This window comes from Empidonax traillii, unplaced genomic scaffold, assembly GCF_003031625.1.
Source record: "Empidonax traillii isolate 1590-97213 ecotype Southwest subspecies unplaced genomic scaffold, ASM303162v1 scaffold1678:size223582, whole genome shotgun sequence".
NCBI classification, from domain to species: domain Eukaryota; kingdom Metazoa; phylum Chordata; class Aves; order Passeriformes; family Tyrannidae; genus Empidonax; species Empidonax traillii.
In genome coordinates, this window is record NW_020956871.1 from 24354 (window position 1) to 44095 (window position 19742).

General features: G+C 51.1%; 1 protein-coding gene across 1 annotated transcript in view; it reads right to left on the reverse strand.

Annotated features, from left to right (window-relative positions):
- The window catches only part of POU2F3 (POU class 2 homeobox 3), a 39117-nt gene that overhangs the window by 11503 nt on the left and 7872 nt on the right, over nt 1–19742 (reverse strand). Inside the window, exon 4 of the mRNA XM_027908319.1 lies at nt 11764–11798. Coding sequence (XP_027764120.1) covers nt 11764–11798 — 35 coding nt within the window. The remainder of the gene's footprint in view (nt 1–11763; nt 11799–19742) is intronic.

Below are 19742 nucleotides of genomic sequence, written 5' to 3' on the forward strand. Positions count from 1 at the left end.
CCTGGTGGAAAAAAAAAAATAAACAAAAGATGGAAAGATCTTCTTGATCACTATCAAGTGATAGTGTCCAAATCAGTGAAGGATACACAAAAGGTTCAGGAGAACACACCGTTACCCCTGAGTCATTGCAGGCAAGGGGATTTATGGATGTTTTTCTTTCCGAGGATGCATTAAAAAAAAAAAAAAAAAGGCCAAAAAAAAAGAAAAAAAGGAAAAAATATAAATAATAATTTAAAAAAAAAATATCAATAATTTCGCTTGCAGTTCACGTGTGTGTGCGCCTCGTGCCACGCAGTCCTCCAGAAAAAAACAAAAAAACCCAAAAAAACAACAAAACAAAACAGTCCCCCCAAAAAAATAATAATGAAGTCTTGAAGGTCTCAGAGAACAAGGCGCCGGGTCCCGCCTGAGTTCCGATCCCGATAGGAGCGGGGTGTTGAAGGAGCACAAGCCATTTCCAAACTGAAATCAATTTTTCCAGCTGCCAAGCGGGACGATCTGGACTCGTTCCAGGGAGAAAGGGGTGTGTTGCTGCGCCCCGGCATCGCACAAGATGGGAACGGGAGGTGGGTTTGGCAAAGGACCGGTTCCCGATTTAAAAACAACAACATCTCCCACTGCTCCTTCCCCCGTCCCTGGAATTCTCTGGCTCCCTCCTGCGCAGTGGGCGGGAACCTGCGGGTTCTTGACAAATCCTTCTCCCCCCCACCCCCCCCTTTGCACCTATTTCCATTGGGTTTAGGCTCGAATTTACCTCTCCCTCCTCTTCCTCTCCCCACCAGGCCTGCAGCTGGTTAATTGTTCCTTGGCAGGAGTTGGGGGGTATATCCAAAACTTTTGGGGTGGTTTTATGCAAATCCTGCACCTTCATGGTTTGTTTTTTTTTTTTTATTATTATTATTTTTCCCCTGGCCAAACCGGCAATATCACCAACTGTGCCTGGAAAACAAAAAACCAACCCCAAAAACCCCAAAAAACCACACACATTGTGGGCGAGGCAGCTCAATATCATGAGACTCCCGTAATAAAATAATGTGAATTTCAAATTAATCAAACCAGGGGAGGAGTTGCCTCCTCCTTTTTCCCAGCGCGTGTGCCTCGCATTTGGGGAAAATGCCTGCAAATCTGGGAAGAGTTTTCACTGAGGAACTGAAAAAAAAAAAGGTTGAAGTCATCACAGAATCACCTCATGTGGATATTCGATGAGAACTGTGAGACCTTGCGAGCGAGCAACGTTGGTTTGGTAAAAACCGGGATTAGATCCCACTGGGATCGCTCAGGACTTGGGTGGCCATCGTGACAGATGGGAAATGGGGAACAAGAAGTCATTGAGAGCAAGTCTAAGTTCGCTCCCACTGAATTTTATCTGGGGGAATAACAGTATATAAGGATAGCAACCTGGTTGAGAGGAAGGTTCCCCGCTCATGGATGGGAGATTGGAGCGAGATGATCTGTAAGGCCCCTTCCAACGCCAACCATTCCATGATCCCATGAAAAATGAACAGGACCAAGCGATGCCCTGCAAACACACCCTGTCAGGAGGTGAGGAAAGGGGCCTGGGCTGTTGGCTGTGAATTTACAGGCACCTTCACCCTCCCTTTGGGGCTGGAGGGGAGTCCCCAGGCAGGGCTGGGAGCAGCTTCCAGCTCCCTCTGGAGCAGGTAACGGCAGGTGGTGGCACGGGAGCGCCGGGATAGGAAAGGAATCACACTTGCAAATCTCAAGTGGATGTTTTCACAGCCTTAAAACAGGGTCAGCTGCCCCCGAGCAATCCGAGTGAAAAAACACAGGAAGGGTGACAGGGTAGAGAGAGTCCCTTCCGTAGTTGGCTTGAACATCTGCTGGGCCTGGGCAAGGATGGATGGTTTCTTACCTATCTCTGGCCTAAACACAAAAACAAAAAGCAAAACAAACTAAGAAACATATTGAGGGTGATGGAAAATGATCAAAGCTCCTGAGCTTGCTTGCGTAACTGATTTGTGGAAGGTGTTTCATAAACATTTCATAAGAAGGAGAATTATGAAGAAAACATCTCCCAACCTGCCTGCAATTACTGCACAAACTCTTCCTTACCAGTAGGAAGAAGGGGAGAGGAAAAAAAAAAAAAGAAGAAAGAAAAAAGTACATCTGTTTTGTAACTGATCTGTGAACTTCTGGCAAACGTTCGGCTCGTGAAAACATCCTGCAGACATATTGCAGAGCAGTAAAAAGGCAGGAAGTTGGAAGGATTCACCCCAGAAGGTCTGATGGCACCAGAGGAAGGTGATAACCTTCACAAAGACTGGCCCAAGTTTGGGGTGATGGACCGATGGTCAGATCCCACTGGGTGGGCAGGACTCTCAGCGTAAACCCAGTGTAGGTTCACTGGTAATCTCAGCTGGGTTTCCTCATCTCTCAGGCACCAAAAGCACAGAATTACAGAATCAGCCAGGTTGGAAAAAACCTCTGGGATCATCGAGCCCAACCTTTGACCCAACACCACCCTGTCACCCAGACCATGGCACTGATGCCACATCCAGTGTCTTTCTTAAACCACCTCCAGGGATGGAAACTTCACCACCTCCCTGGGCAGCCCATTCCAATGTCTGATCACTTAAATTCCAATGTCTGATCACCTCTGCAAAGAACTTCTCCCTAAGAAGCTGAATGCAGCCCCCAAATGCAGCACCTCCTTTTTGTGAGGAGCACCTCTCCATCACCCTCCTCGCCACGGTGGGAGTCACTGATCCAGCCCCCAGAGCTCTCCCAAAATCCAGATCAGGGGTGCCCATGCCCTGGCAGAGCCAGGCCCTTACAGCCATGGCAGATGAGCTCCTCCAGCAGCAATTATTAGCGGCCCTGAGTGTGAGATGGGAGACAATCCTATTTGTTGTGATGTTTCTGTTTAGGCAGTAACCTCCTTTGAAACCCATTTATCTGCCTCTGTATCTGGCTTATCTCGCAGTCAGCAACTCACAGCCCTTTTAAGAGCTTGAGTTACTCACATCCCTCCCTCCCTCCAGAGGGAAGAGGATCAGGTGCACGCAGAGGGTCTGAACCACCTGCCCCTTGCTGAAAAGCAACAGCACAGCTCTCCCAGGGCTGAGTCACCCCAAAAAACGCCCTTCAACACATCAGCACTGCCTGGAGCTGCCCCAAAACCATTTGCCTGGAAGCCAAGGGAGGAAGTTTGATGCTGGAAACAGGTCCCAGAGCTGGATGTGAGCTGCTGTTGCAGCTCGCTGAGCCTTCCCACCTTCCGATGGCGTAAGTGCACTGCAGTGAATTACCTGCACACGTGGGCACCATAAAAATAAAAAACACACTAATAATAAATTATGGCAATAATAATAAGAATAATGGGCTTGCAATTACTATTTCCACATGTACTATCCTGCAAGTAGGGCCTTAACAGACACCTGGCAAGGCAGGAGGCAGAGAATCTTCGTGGCAATGCCACGATATTCACCTTTAATATTTGTACCACACCGAAGGCTGGGGATTTTTGGCAGCTGTCAGCACGACAGGAAGGGAGTTAATCCCGTGCTGAATTCCTAACAGGCTGTGTCCTAAAACTCAGCCACGGCAGCACACTGAAAAAACTAATGTACAATCCCTAACCTCAGCACACCTGCAGCACAGCCACATTAGCTGAGGCCTGATTTGATATGGTTTGTCCTCTGAGCTTCAGCTCTGGCTGTAAATAGTTGTGCTGGTGTAAAAGTGGGGGTGGGAAATCAAAACTTTAAGGGTTTGCCTGGTTCACAAAGGAAAATAAACAGAAGCACAGGCAGCTTTGCATCCACGGGCTGATGCAGCATTTCCCTGGGATATTTGCTTCTAAACAAACAGGGAAGAGAGAGAAGTCACCCCTTCTGTGCTGAGGGATAAACCTCAAACGATCACATGTGGCACACCAGGCTTCAAAAGCAGGTGCTGGGTGAGGGAGAGGAGAGCCAAAACCAGAGGTGGGAAGAGCCAAAACTCCCATCGACACCTGCTCAGGTGGGAGCATCCTGGCCAAGGGCTGCTCCCCACGGCCCCTGCAAGAGCCTCGGGAGCACAGGGGAGCACAGGGGCTGGGCAGCGATTTCACAAGGTGATCTGTGCTCAGGGAGCACAGAGCTGGTAAAAAAAAATACTGAAAAGCAACCTCGTGGAGCATCTCCACTCTTGCTGTTGGTACTCAACCACTCACGTGGTACCTCCCCTGCCCAGGCCTGTGGACCTGCCAAATTGGAAGTGTTTTAAAAGCAAGGAGGGGAAGGTGCCGTTCTCTTGGTTCAGAGAACCTCCAATCAAAGCAGGGAAACCAATTTTACCACCACTAAGGCTGTGATTTTTCTCCTGTCTCCACACCAGGGCTCTCCTCCTTAGCCATCCCTCATCCCTGCCCTCCTGCCCCAACCTTCCCATGCAGTTGCAGCACTGCTCCCTGCATCTCTCCCAGTTCCACTTGCCCAACTCCCAGAGCTCTCCAGAACTCCACCTCTGCCTACACCTTCGTGCTTATCTGCTCTGCTCCCACCCTGGGCTGCATCCCTGCCCCTTTCCTTATCAATGTGATTTCACCAGGCTCCAGGGATTCTCCCATGCCCTCCTGCATGCTCACACAGGTTCCCCTGGAGCCTAATCATGTCCCTGTTGAAGTCAGCAGCAAAGCTGCCTTATTCTGGTTTCTCTGTGGCCAAAATCTGACCCTTGACAGTTCTCCAGGTTCCCTGCGTGAAAAATTCCCCTCTTTCCGTGGATCTCTTGTCTACAGGGAGGGAACTGTGTTTGTTCTGGACTCTCTGTGCCTTCTGGCCACCAACCAGTGACAAACCCAAACACCTGGCACTGCTATACAGTACAGATTTCCCTGGATTAGTCACCCAGGAGGAGAGCAGAGTGGCGTCCACCCAGGTAGCCAGCCCCTGGCAGTGAGGCACTTCCCACCCCCATCCCACGTTTGTGAGGAATTAACTTGGAATCAGACGGCTCCCGTGACTGGGGCTGGCCCCAGCCCAGCCCCACAGGTCTCTCTCACTGGTTGGTGGCAGTTTTGGCACCAGCTGCTGTGCCCCAGGGAACTGGGACACGAGAAGAGCAGCTAGAGGGATTGCATTAAATACACTAAGTAATGTAATTAAACAAGAAAGGGAGAGTGAGAGAGATCAGCTTTGGGTGGAGGGGATGAAGTCTGGTGACTGAGGGGAAGAGGAAGCTCAGAGCCAGTTCTCTGCTCCAACAGGGGGAAGCTCCTTGCTGGATAAATCCACCACCTGACTCTGAAGCCCCCTGATTTCCAAGGGAGCAGATCAGCACCTCTGAGAAGACAGCAGGGTGCACTCTTGATGTCAGGCTTCCAAAATTAGAGGCCTTGCTCGGAACCCATCACCTTCACCTCTGTGTGCTATGACTTGCCCTCCTGCAAAAGCGGGTGCAGGGCCCCACCCTGGCTGGGTGGTGCAGGGTTTGGATTGAATTCTTGGAGCTCACCAGATGAAAGGCCTTCCAGAACCTGGAGTCCTCTCCTCATTAGCCAGGACTCCAGCAGAGTCACGGCCCTGCAAGGCAGCTCGTGCAACTCACCACTCGAAAAGGTGCTGGGCAACCTCATCAGTGGCTGGACAGTGACAACCACACGCCCTGAGCTGAGTTTCTGTGGTGGAAACAAGTGTTATGACCCTTTAGACAGGTCCATGAAACTAGGGCTTGTCACCCTGTGAGCCTAGGAGACACTTCCCAAAGGATGGCTGGAGCAGGGAATTAGCACAAAGAGAAGATCAGCCTCTCCCCTCGTCTCCAAGACAGCTTTGAAACAGCTCTGCAGGATATTTTGCCAGTGGAGCAAGGCAACAGGTGCAGGAATTGCCTTGCAAATGCAGGTTGCTCTTTAGAAGCAGGAAAGCAGAACTTTGGGAATGGACTGCAGCTGGATCTTAAGGAGCAGATACAATCCAGCCAACTCTGGGTTTGTTGTCAACTCCTATTGGCTGGCCTAAAATTCGTTCAGTGGTTTCAGTCCACCTCTTGTGGAAAAAAAAAAAAAAATTAAAAGAACCAAATCCTGGCTCCTAATCCCACCCCCCTTTCCCTCATAAGCTTCCCCAGGGACTCGCTGGCCTGTTTTGGGAGTTCATTCCCAGCAATCTCATCTGAGGGCCCTCGCAAAGTGCCAGAACAAAACCAGCTTGAAGAAGGGGTTCCTCTGCATATCTGTCCTAAGCAAAGCAGGGCCACATATAGACACAGAGGACTTCCCCTCGAGCCAGGGCTTTCTCTGATGCTTTCCCAAAGGGCTGCATTTCAATGAGGAACCAGCACACAAACAAATTTATGCAATCAGTCTGCTCCTAGGACAGGGAAACTTCAAAAGGGAAAGGCCAAGGCAGTGCTCAGCTTAGATCCAGTGTCAGTCAAGGCAGATAGGACAGCCAGGCTGATCTCCAGGCAGTGGAGGCTCAAGAGATGAAAAGCAGATGCAAGACTTAGGCTGATCCCTGGGGCGATGCAGAGAAGAGAGAGTGAAATCTGAATTGATCCCCAGAGGGGAGAAGGAAGCAGGATGTGAACCTCCCCTTGAGAGGAGGGCAAAACAGGACTGGGATGGAAATCTGGAGGGCAGACTGAAACCTGAACTCCCCACAGGGAAGAGCCAAGCAGGAACAGAAAATGACATCCAGGGAGCACATGAGATTAGGGGGAGGTGGGAATGAAGAGCTATGAGAGAGATCCCCGGGGGGAGGGAAGCCCTGGTGGAGCAAAATTAAATCTGCAGGGAGTTTTGCATCCCAGATATTAATAACAAACTACCCAGCAAGGTAGGCCCTCCTTTCCACCTTCAAAAGGATGGAGGGGAGGAAGAACTTGTCTGTGGTTGAGCACAAGACTATGAATCAGAGAACCAGAGTCCATATCCCAGCTCTGCCAGGGAGCAGGTCCCTGGATTTCAATACACCCCAATGACCACAGGCAACTGTCCCATAAAAGCATCCCCTGATTTCAACTGCAATCACAGCGCTCAGCATCTTTGGGAAAAGCCAGTCTGTGTCTGTAAGACAGGGCTAAAACACCTCCCCAACCTTCCAGAGGCACAGGGATGCTAAAACCCATTAGCAAAAGTGCCTTCAGACGTGTGGGTGGAAAGCACCAAACAAGGTCAGAGTGTTATTAATGGCACTGAAAAAAAACGAGCCACCAGAGATTCCGGATCTCAGGTGCAGTTTGCCCACTTTATTTTCTCACATCATGTGTCTACAGGACATCATCAGCTGGGAGGACCTGAGATAACCCACCCTGTTACCTCAAAGCGACCGCTGAAAATCCCACGTAAACTAAAAAATTAAAGTTTCCTCGGACGGGGACTGTCAGATATGAACAGAGCAGGGAGATGAGTTGGGCAAGGAGGTCCCGAGGGAGGGGAACCCTCTTGCAGGGCAGTAACACACAGGATCCTTCGCCTGGTTTTAGAAGGGGGGGGAATTTTTCAACAGACCCAGTTGGAAAGGCTTTCTAGGAAGCCTGTTAGAAAGAGATATTTATCCTTATTACATTCCCTGGTTGGTGTCAACCAAAGAAAACAAAGAACAGCAGCAAAGAACCAACAGTAAAACTGAAGCTGTGCTGAGTCCTGCTCAAGGACATCAGTGCCTGCTTGACTGCCTTAAATATTGTCAGGTCTCACAGCAGGAGCACCTTCACATCGATCTGATTAATGGTAATGACAGGTTGGATAAACAAATGACAGCCTGTCTTGCAAGGGTCAGCCTTTTGCTGGAATGAAGGTGCATGGCATATTTGGATATGGAGCAGATGCAGATCCTGCTCAGCCCTGCCAGCCCCTGCTCACACAAAACCTTTCAGCTTGGTTTCCAAAGGGACATGTTCTCTCCCAGCACTGAAAGCAGCTCAGGGCTTGAGAGCAGGAAGGGATTGGAGAGGAGCTCTCTGGAAGGAGAGCAGATCTGAGCCTGCATTCCCTCCCTGGCACCCAGGCTGTGTCACTGCAAGGACCAGGACATCACTTTGCTGATGGAAAAGCCATCAGGGATTCAGCAGCTTGTGCCTTTTCCTCCTCCAGCTGCAGATCAATGCTCATCCCTGTGTGCTACATCCCTCACACCAGGCACACAAGCCCTGGCATCTCCCAAAAACCATCAGCCCCAGCTCCGTGTGTGTATTCCAGAAGGCAGGAATATCCCAGGGATTAGCTCCAGACACCTGGCTCTCTAGAACAGCTCCCTTCAGAGCCAGCTACAAAAACAAAACATCCAGCATTTCCTAAAGGCTCAACGCTGAGGAGACCAGGAATTAAACCAAACCAGAGCTGGGGCGACCACAGCAGCACCTGGGGAGGATCACCACATTAGAGCCAGGGAAAGCTCCCATTTCCAACACTCCCAGCCCTTCTCCTGGTCCCCCTCGATGCCCTTCCCTGGCAAAACTCAAGCCCCGCTCGCAGAGTCACCCAGTTCAGTCCCTGCCACGCTCTGGCCACCATCCCAAACCATCAGGAGGCAGATGTCCCTCTCCACGCTGCCAGCACCGAAGGTGAAAGTTTATTACTGTCTCTTTGCATTTCCCTTGATATAAACAGGAAACAACCAGCATTAGACTCCCTGGCTGAAAAGCCAAACCAGATAGGCAAGGCAGAAGATGCTCTTTTTTCCATACACACCCTTTCCCCTCTCATTCACATACAAATTACTGTTGCATCCAGGTGGGAGGAGAGTTTTGAAGATGGGAGGGGAGGGGAGAGGAGGGGAGGAGGGGGGGGGAGAAACGTTTGCCAAATAGGTTGAGGGATCAGAAGGAGCTTTCTCATAAAGCACAGGGCTGACCCACAAACTGCAAGAAAACCTCAAACTCCGCAAAGAGTTTCCCTCCTCCCCGTTTGCAGGGTGAGAGCAGCCACAGCAGGGAACTGGTAGGCAAGGAAGGGGTCTAACCAGGTCACTCCACCCTTCTCTTCCCGCCTGGAGCGTAACATGGGAGGGAAGCAGACCTGAAATGTAGGCCATCTACAAAGGCTGGGGGAGAGGCTTAAACGATGTGAGATTTATGATCTTCAAAGTGATTAGCGCCCAGCGCTCCAAATAAAGTCAAAGGCAGCTCAGCAGCTCCTGCAGTCAGGTTGGAGTTGGGTTTCAAACCATCCTTCTCTGGCTTCAGGTTGAAAACTTGAATTGCAAGCTAACTTAAAAAAAAAAAAAAAAAAGCCACCCAAAGCCAACCTCAAACCCCAAACCAAATTAAAAAACCCACCAACCTCCACCCCTAATGAAAGAGCTCAGCACCCGATTTTACATGAAAACACTTTGATATTTCCATCTCTCTCCTCTCTTCCTTTTTTTTTCTCGTCATTTTGAAATCTACTTGCTGAATTGTGGATGAATTCACCAACAGCTGAGGTCAACCCGAAATGTGAGCGTGGAACCCGTGTGCATTCGGGCTCATGCTCATTTAAGGTAATAATTTAAAATAATAATAATAGTTGTTATTATTATTATTATTATTTTAAATAACAATCATTCAAAATAATAATTATTGTTTTAAATAATTTTAAATAAGTCTACACACGGCCTTGAGAGAGCCAAGAGAGGGAGACAAAGAGCCACTTGCACAGCCCTGTGTCCACTCCTGGACTGTTACACCCCCATCCCTGACATCACTGCAAAACCCCTTGGGCAGACACTGGGGCTTTGGACCAGATTAAAAATAAAATAAAACAATAAAATGAGCTTGTTCACAGCCTTTTGCTCTTCAAACCTTGTGAAATCCCCAGTCGGGTTTGCTACTCACTCGCAGGGAGGTGCTGGCACAAACGAACAAGATTTTGTGTCGCCCCTTTGTTTTAAGGAAAAAAAAACAAAACAAAACAAAACCAAAAAAACACACCAAACCAGCAGTGGGAAGTGGATGCTACAAAAACCCTTTGACAAAACAGATTTTGGCAAACAGAACCACAATTTCTTTTGAGGAGGAAGAAGTTTCTAAACCGAGCCAACTCTACTGACAGCACGCCTGCCTGCCCCCCCGCCAAAACTTCACCACCAGTGACATGAGGAGGACCAGGACCTTAAAAACAGGGGGTCAGATCACTTCTGATGCTCCACCACAGTCAATCAAGTCTCCTCGATTAACCCCAGCCCAGCTTCCAGCCCCAACAATCCTTGTGGTGTTGCCATAGGAAAAGTTTGCGCCGGGGGAACGATCTCGCGCTTATTTCTATCTGGAGGGAATTTTCTTTTATCGCTGCACTTATGAGCAGATTGGATTCTTCTCCTGGCGTGTGGAAAGCCCGTGCTCTGGGCTCTGCAATCCACAGAGCTGGAGACACAAGGCTTTTTTTGTTTTCAGCTGGGTATTCCAAAAACCTGGAAGATGGCTGAGCGTGTTAAGACACCTTTGATTGGGAAGTTACGACCCACCCAAAGCCGGAGCAGCCAAGGCAAACAAACAAACAGCAGCTCGCTGACATGTGTCAGGCAAGAGCCACCGGGGCAGAGCTTGCAGGACCGAAAAAAAGCCACCCTGAGAAGGTCCATCCCTTTGGAAAGGGATGCAAGCCTCGAGCTCAGGGAACGCAGAGCTGGGAGCAGGGAGGTTGCTGTGCTGCCAACATCTGCTGCGAGTGCTCGTGGCTGACCATGGAGCTACAGCCCCTTTTGCTCCCCTGGCACCAGCTCCCCATCCAACCCCCAGAGTCCTGCAGCAGCTCAGGGGGGCTTTTCAGGCTGATTTCCCTCTTTTGCTTCACAGGTTTTCAGCCCAGCCCTGGTGGCCACGGGAACCCTCAGCTCTGGACTCTGGGAGCGTTTTCATAGAACTCCAGAGTGGTTTGGGATGGAAGGAACTTTAAACATCAGATTGTTCCACCCTCCTGCCACAGGCAGGGACACCTTCCACTAGCCCAGGTCGCTCCAAACCCCGTCCAACCTGGCCTTGGACACTTCCAGGCATGGTGCAGCCACAGCTTCTCTGGGAAACCTGTGCCAGGGCCTCCCCACTTTCACATATATCTGCACAGATTCAAGAGCTGCCACCTTCTGAGGTGACACTCAGGGATTTCTTAGAGCCACCTATGAAAATCTCCAAGCACTCAGTGGGTTGTTTTTAGCAGAAAACCAACTGAGGGGTTGGTTTCTGAGCTGCACAAAGCAGGAGAAGAGCAAACACAGCAGAGACAACGGTCCCTCCTGCGCTCATTTGCAGCTGGGGCTCCCTTGCCCCTCGAGCAGCACTGCCTTTATCTGCTGTCCCTTTCCCCACTGCCCTGCAAAGGGGAATCTGGGGTAGGCAGGCCTGGTCTTGACCCACACACACACACACTCCAAGACCTCAAACCACCTCATCTTTAGTCCTTGCTGATACTCCTGTGAGTCAGCCCTGTACCTCTATCCTCGCATCCCACAGCGCTTTCATTGTCACAGTGCATGGGGCTCTGGGGAGGGATTTGCACGTTTGCCACTCTAACTGAGGTGCCTTTTGTTTCTAAGTGATAATAGAAAAAAAAAAAAATAAAAGGCCAGCAAAACCCTCGAGCAAGTGGTCATTTAAAGAAACTCTGTAATTAGCTGAACTTCTATGAAATAGGAAGAGGGAAACCAGAGGTGTAATCTGTCATTCTATCCCACAAGGGGAATTGGGAAGAAGTTCTGTGGTCTCTTTAATGGCAGCTTCTGCCCTAACAGTTTTTATCTCTCAGCAGGAGCTGCCTGGGACTCTGCATGATGAGCAATTAAAAAACAGTCATTCAAGAAAGCAGGAGAATACCTGGTAACCCAGGGAGAGTCTTACCTGCCTGTTAAAGTCCAGCCCATTCTGTTCATTGCCTACAAGGAAACAAACAGAGAAACATCTCAGTATTGGCGACAGTCAGCACTGATGGGAGACTTCCAGAACTCAGAACACGTGGACCCACTGCCATGGGGCTGGCTCAGCTCAGAGCAAGGAGAGGAGGAGGGAGGGGGAGTCACTGGGAACACAGCAGGGGAAGGATGAAATCAGCTTTTACAACATTCAATGGTATCAGCCTCTGCTGAAGGATAATAGAAGTGTTTCTTCCTGGGAGATACCTGGCCAAGCAGCAAAGGGTGGGGGAAATCTCCCTGACTGCAAGGGAGATTCCAGCAGGGGTGAGCGGGAGGACATCCCAGGTCTCCAGGCAAACCCAGGATTAAGGCACTGCACCCAAAGCCTGGACTAACTGTGGGAAAGGCCAGCAAACAGGTGGCCAGGGCTGTGAGCCTGGGATCTTCAGGAACCCGTGTGGCACTGGGTAATTATGGGATATCTGGAGGAACAGAGGGTGCCGTGGGGTTGTGCTCAAGAGGCGTCTCCTTGATTCCAGAAGAGATTGGCAGGCACAGGGGGAAAAATCAGACAGGTTTCAGCCTGAAGGTACCGCACAGGCCCTCACTCATTCCCCTTTGATGATAAACATCCCCCCCCCCCTCCATCACACCTGCCAAATTCATCAAGAACATCACAGAGGAAAGGTTGTACTCTCCACAGATATGAATGCTTTAAGGGATTCCACGAAGCTCTTCAGCTGCAAAGGCAACCCCAAGAAACCCCTTTCCCTTTGCAACGCATTCCCCAAGTCATTCTCTTCCACTCCAACCGAGTTTGTGATAAACAGCCTTAAATTGTTCACATCCCACCAACACAAGCCCTCGGGGGCCCCTCCTCCTGGTTTTTTTTTTTCCAGTATAACGTTCCCCAGAAAGCAGAGCCCGTGCCCTGTGATCTGATCAAGCTTCAACACATCGTGTTTCTCAGCACTTCATGTCTCCTGCAAAAAAAGTTGGAAAGCAGCTGGGAGAGGCTGTGCAGGCAGGAGTGCAAACCCAGCTCTCCCATGGACTCGCTCTCCTCAGCTGTACAAGCCTTTGCCCTGATCCAGCCTGCAGTTTTCCATGCACAGAACATTCCCAGGTGAATCAGCGTGGCCCTCCGAGATCCTCAGGGGGAGTGTGCTCGGTACAATTACTCATGGATGGCAAAATATTTGAGAGTCAACGATAACAGTTTCATGGCAGCCTGCTCTCTGCTATCTAGAAACAGCTCTGGAGATTTAATCTGAGATGTTCAACAGCACTGACTGTGAAAACTGAGCTGCCTCTCTGGGCTGAGCTGCAGGACTTTGCCACAGCGCTGTTTAGCAGCAGAACAAGCTGTTGCCCCCATCAGCTCTGAGATCTCCCTCTATCTCCTCACCATCTGCACCTCAACCACCATCCAGCTCCGTGCCCTCTCCCCCAGCCTGGCTGCATTTCTGCTCTGCTCCAGCCTGCCCTCGCTTCCTGCCTTCCTCCCGACCTGCTCCTCAAAGCTTTCTCTCTTCCCAATCTCGGGTCTTTATCTCCTTTCCATGCAATTCCCTGCTCCTGCTACAACCTCCAGCTTGCCACGTGCTCTCCCCACCTCCCCTGCCTCTCCTGTAGCCATCTGCTCCCTGACCAACTCTCTCCCCGGGAATCGGGTTCATTCATTGCGTTCCAGAGCCAACAACTGCACATCCAAACGATGGGAATGCTGATAGTGCTAATGGATGATCACAATCAGCATCCACACACCTGAACAGGACTCCAGGAGGATCTTCAAGGCCTGCAGTTTCTACCTTTGAAACCCACGGTGTGGGGTGGTGGTGGGGGGGGGGTGATGCAATCTGAAGGCAGGAGCTAAAGGGAAGAAAAGCCAGGAGAGAGAGGGAGGAAATAAAAGTTCCCAGTCACTAAAATAGAACAGGAAGGAAAAGGTAATCTGCTGGTTTCTTGGATGCAGGAGCTGCACTCAGGGTTCAAGTGCAGCATGTTGATGAGGCAACATTCAGAGGCCTTGAGGGAGATCCCTAGGTCCTGGTGAAGGTGTCTGAGTCACCACCATCCACCCCAAAACTTGGAACCTGAGATGTGCAGCTGGAACAGTTTCCATGCACATCACTTCTCCTGCACAGTCGTTCCTTCTCCTCCTCCAAGCTTCCCACCTCTTTTTCCTCCCTGCACAGGCAGACTTTGACCCGTCTTCGCCCCTTCCTCTCCTGCCAGGTCAGACACAGCATCCTCCAAGTTCTACCCACTGCAGGTCAACAGGGGGGACCAGGAGCATCTCAGCCAGGAATTCTGTGACTGCAAATACTCCTGGAGACTGACACTAACTCAGGGGTAACTCAGGGTGTCTCAGTCTGAGAGAACTGCCCCGGGCTGCCTGGGTAGACAGTGAGGAGCAATAGGCACCTCCAGAGGCCATTCATCCCACCTATCTCAGACACCCATCTCCAGCTGAGATGAATGGCCCTCTGGAGATGACTATTCCTCTTAATTGACTCCCAAGGGACCCAGGGGCAACTAGTTCGGGCTTAGATGTCCAAGAGTGAGATATTTAAAAGTGGGCGAGGTGATTTCTGCTCCCAGTGGTTATGTAAATGGGAGCTGGATACACAAATCTCTTCAAGGCTTCAGCAGGACCAGCCAGTGTTTGTGCACAGATTTATTTGCAAACAAATCTGGTCTTTTTCTATTTCACTTCATGTAAAATTAAAGTGTTTCCAGCTGCAAGGCAAGGTTTGGGTGTGATAGGGATAACAACTTTCAGTTAAATCAGTAACTTTGCTGCAAATATTTTAAAAATAGACTCGGTTTCCTCCCAGTTTCTGTCAACATCAGGACTCACACTGCAGCAGTCATTTCTCTCCTGAAAGGAACGGGCTGTTCAAACACTCTGCATTTAAGATTTTATCTTTTCTAGCTCCAGGAGATAAAAAGAAAGAAAAGTGTAAGTGGCAGCAGATTCTCTCCTGCTGTAAACTGCCAGAACTCCACTAATTTTTAATGGAGCTTCAGCCCAGCCAACAACTTGCCTCTTGCTACACCAGCCAGACGCAGTGGGATCCAAAATCTCCAGCATCTGCAAGATGCAGTCCTGCCCTCCTCGAATTGCATCAAACCGGGGAAGCCCTGAGATTTAAACCGGGGAAAAGGCTGCCCTGAGCTCCTGCCCTACAATTCCCAGGAGCTTCCCCCACAAACAGGGCTCCTTCTGGGTGTTCCGGACAGGAGGGGGGAGGGATGGGGAGTGGAAAGGCAGCGATAAGCTCGGCTTAGCAGGGCAGACTAGGACCGCGCAGCTCTCCTTGGTTCACCTGGCGGCTGTTTTGCATAGCACTGGCATCAGATCTGGTGCGAGTTTGCCTGGGGAGGTTTCTCTGGGGATGGGAGAAGCAGAACAGTTCCGGACAACTTACACCCCCCCACTCCCCACTATCTGCCTGTTCTCCCCCTCCCCTCTCCCCCCCCCAAATCCTGGGACGTGGCGTTTGCTCTGGAAAAGCAGGGAGACGGGAGTTCTGTCAGGAGCAGCACGATTCCCCCTGGGAGCTGCGGAGCCAGTCAGGCACTCGGGGATGAAAGCACCGTAAATGGGGAGAGAAGGAAAATCCAGATTGCAGCGCTCCTTCATCTTCTCCAGGCTGTGTTACCACCCAGCCATACCAGCAGCGCTGCGACCCGAGGGATCACCTCGTTCCCCTCCCCACCGCACTTAATTCACCCCACGGTTTGATCTTGGAAGGGCCGGGGGAATTAGGAGGTGATTTCAATCTCTTAACAGGTGTTGGGGAATTCCCACAGGGAATCAGTTTTCTGCTGCAGCGCATTTGGGAGGGAAATTCGGAACAGCTGAACGGGAGATGGGGGGAGGAAAAGTGCCAGGCAGGCACCAGGCAGGGGGTTCGGCTGCCTGGGCTCAGATGTCTAACTTTTAGGTGTCTAATTGTGAGCCAATTGCTCTAGGCTCCCTTTACAGCCACGGAGAGAGAGGAAGCAGGCGCTTCCAGAGGGCAATTCATCTCACCCCCGAGATAGAGAGGTGGGGAGATGAATCACCTTCTGGAGACACCTCTTTCCATCAGAGACTGCACAAGGAGCCCGGGGTGAGCAGGTCAGGCTCCAGCCTCAGAGTATCGAATATCTGAAATTAAGATTAATCTCACCCATCCTGAGGATTTTAGCACCCCAGCTGATAAAGCACAGTGCCACTGGAGATTGGCAGAGCAGGCAGGACGCAGGGAGCCTTTCAACGTGCTTTTTTCTCTAGAGGCTGAGAAATTAAGCTTGTTTAAATCTCTCACCTCAAACAACACGTGAAGTTAAAAGATTTACCCGAGTGCTGGTAAAGAATTAAGAGTGGCAACAATTACACAGCTATAAACAGTACTCGACCCACACGCTGTAAAGGCTGCAAAAATGCTCACCTGCACAGAGAAGGATGTGGTTCTGTTAAACAAACAAGATATTCAGCATCAAATACCCTTCTCAGGATTTCAGTTGACTCTGGAGACTCGAGCAAACACCAAGTCCCAGCCCTCGTGCTGCTGTTCCCAGAGCCCTGGGTGGTGGGAGCCCACTTAAATTACCTTTTCTGCATCCAGTGGTTACCCCTGATTCCCTCCAGCCGTGCCCACCAGCCCTGGGGAGCAGAGACTGCAGCTGAGCAGTTCCCTGGATCCTGCTGGGATGCTTGCTGCTCCCAAGGCACTCAAAAAGTGCTTTTTAAAGGGAGCAGGGCAAAGTGCGAGGAGGATGGGGAGTTTTTGAGGCTCTGGAGGCACAAACAGCCCAAACCATCGGAGCATCTCCATGGGAAAGTGAAGGCTGGTTAGCAAAAGTGAATCTGTGCTGACTCAGACAGGTACAGACTCCAGGGGAAGCTTTCACTGAGCACTCAAGTGTTTCATTTGGGTGGAAACCCCCGGGTTATAAAAACGCCTTCCCTTTGTCAGCGGTGCCTCAGAGAAACCCCATCCCCACGTCCCCCTGTGATGTTCCCTTCGTGTGGGGCAGGGAGAGGGGGGAGAGCAGGACAGCAACTGTGGGAGACTCGGGCAGCTTCCAGAAGGAAACCCGAGGGCAGCAGTTGTTCCCACGGAAAACATTTCACCTGCAGGTGCTGGGAGAGGGCAAGTCTCTTCTCTTAGACCAGAGGCAAGAGGCAGATCAGACCAGCTCTTCCTTTGCCCCTCTAATTCAAGTCAAACCAGCCTTTTGTTCCCCTTTCCCCTCCCCATCCTTTTTTATCCTCTTCCATAATGGGATGTTTAAGGAGGGGGGGGAAAAAAAAATAAAATAAAATAACCCAACCTCAAACCCTAATCACCTTCATTTGAATTTCAAATATCCCCCTCCTGGCCTCCCCCACGCCCCAACTGACTCGGAGCTGGGAATATGGAAATTTCTCCTGCTCGCCTTAAATGTGGCTGTGCTATGAAAATCATCAGCCTTATGCAAATCCCGAGCAGCCCCAATTGCCATAGCAACCAGCTGTTTCCAGCCCAACTGCTGCTGCTTTCATTTATTCGGGACTTGTCCCGGGGCTGTGCATGGCTGCGGGGGGGGAAGAGAAGAGAGAAATCCTGGAGGCTTTGAGGAAAGTTTCACCAGGGAGAGCTGGCCTTGGAGAGCAAAGGTGTAGCCAAGGACTGGATTAGGAGCAGGGCCAGGAGAGGCCGAGTTTCCTCAAAAGACTTTGGCCTGGCAAGGTGTTTCCAAGCCTGCTAACAGCGAAAGGAAGAAGCTCGGGTGGCGAAGCCCTTCGCTTGGATGCTGAGGGCGTCACTGAGATGAGCTGGTGGGTGCTCCATCTGCCATCCCTTGCCTTTCACCTCAGCTGGAAGCTGACACAAAGACCAGAACCTCCATTCCCTCTTCCAGGATGAGCCACCACCTTGAAAAGAGACCCTACTCTGAGGTGGGAATACAAGAAACAGCAGCTTTCCCAGAGCCCAGCAGAGATCAGGGCTCTGTTCTGCCCATCCCTGGCTTCCACCCTGTCAAAAAGGTGGGAAAAGAGACTGGGACCCTCCCTTTGGAGCTGAGGAATGAAGACACACTTAACTGAGCTCACACCGTGGCAGACTGAGGCAAGGGCTCTGATCTTCCATCTGCCCCGACGTGGATTTGATCCAAAATGGGTACTAGGAGGGGATTTGGCTCTGGTGGGAGTTTTGGTGTCCAGTTTCAGAGCTGCCCTTGCTCTCTGCTCCACTGCCAGGGGCCCTCAGATGTCCTGTGCCAGCAGCAGAGGTGTTTGGTGCTGCACAGGTTGGATGAAGATGAGGATGCAGGGCAAGACTGGCACTCTCAGCAGGATCTCCTCAAAAGGGACACTTGGAAGCAGAAGCATCAGAGCCCCTTAGCACTTGATTTTCTTGAGGTTTAAAAGAAAGGGTCTTTCTTACTCTGCAGAGAAGATAACCTGCTTTATTGCTCTCTGCAGGGGAGACCCCATGGCTGTTACAGCTTCCTCATGAGGGGAAGCAGAGGGACAGCAATGATCTCTCTGCTCAGTGTGACCTGGGACAGGACTCAGGAATGGTTGGAGCTGTGTCAGGGCAGGGTTAGATTGGATACAGGAAAAGGTTCTTCCCCCAGAGGGTGGTTGGCACTGAAGAGGCTCCCCAGGGCAGTGGGCACAGCCCCAAGGCTGCCAGAGCTCAGGGACTGTTTGGAAACACTCTCAGGGACAGGGTGGGATAGTTGGGGTGTCTGTGCAGGGCCAGGAGTTGGACATGAGGATCCTTGTGGGTCCCTTCCAACTCAGGCTATTCCAAATCACTCGGGGGGTGACCCAGGCTGTGAGGGTGACATAACCCTGCTCCCACTGCCACCAGAGCCCCGTGTGCCCTCCCCATCCAACCACACCCCTCTACCCACCTCCTGCCCCTCCAGCTGCCAGACCTGACTGGCACCCCCAACCCCCCCTCAGTGTCCTGGGGAGCAATCCCAGCCCTGCCAAGGCAGCGATAAGGCTGCAGGGCTGTCCCACACTGCACCCACACCCTGCTCCCCGTGCTGGGGGTGCCCAGCACGCCCCTCCCGGGGCTCCTGGCAGGCCGGGCAGTTCCCCGGGATCCAGGGTGGGGAGGGAAGATGCTCGGCAGCGCCCGCAGCTATTCAGTTACCCGATGGTTGTGTTTGAAGAGCTTCCCTATCGCCCTTTTTGTAAAAAGCTTTGGCTTCCCCCCCATAGCCTCAACAGATGAAATCAAAGGGAAGTAGCTCGGCTTGGTGTAACCTGTTTTGATCGAGCAGATAAACGGGGGAACAAGTGTCTGACACAAACAAACAGACAGACAGGGGCAAGTCCCACCTCAGCGTTTTGTTGCATCAGATACCGAGGGCTCAGATAAACCACAAGAAGGGGGAGATCTCTCTCTGCCCCTGGGCTGCAAGACCAGGGGCGACACTCGGCAGTGCCAAGCCCCCACAGTTCCCATCAAAAAAATCAACCCAGGGCTTTGCTTGGCATGGCTTTCATCAGTTTAAAGAGATGAAAAGAGCTCGGAGCCAAGCAGAAAAACTCACTGCTTGTCATTACCCCCCATGGAGTCAGCGGGACTGACTGCTTGGGAGCTCAAGCCACGCGTTAAACCAGGCTGGAATCACGCAGGGAAAGGGAAAGGGGGACCCCCCCAAGACTGGAGGGGTCAGGGTGGGAGTGACCCCCCCCCCCCAGAGCTCCTGGATGATGGGGAAACATCCAACTCGCTGCCCCCCTGGGAGAAACTGGTGCCTGTTCCCCTTTCCCCCCCCTCACACACACGATAAAAAAGGGCAGAGTGGAAGTAAAGGAAGGATTAAGATGCACAGGGTTGGGCAGGGTTGGTGATATTCCTTATAAATTATTATTTTTTTTTAAATCACAGTTGGTTTTTTTTTCCCCCTTTTTTTTTTCTTTTTTTTTTAAATGGCAAAATTCCATTACAACCAGTACACTCG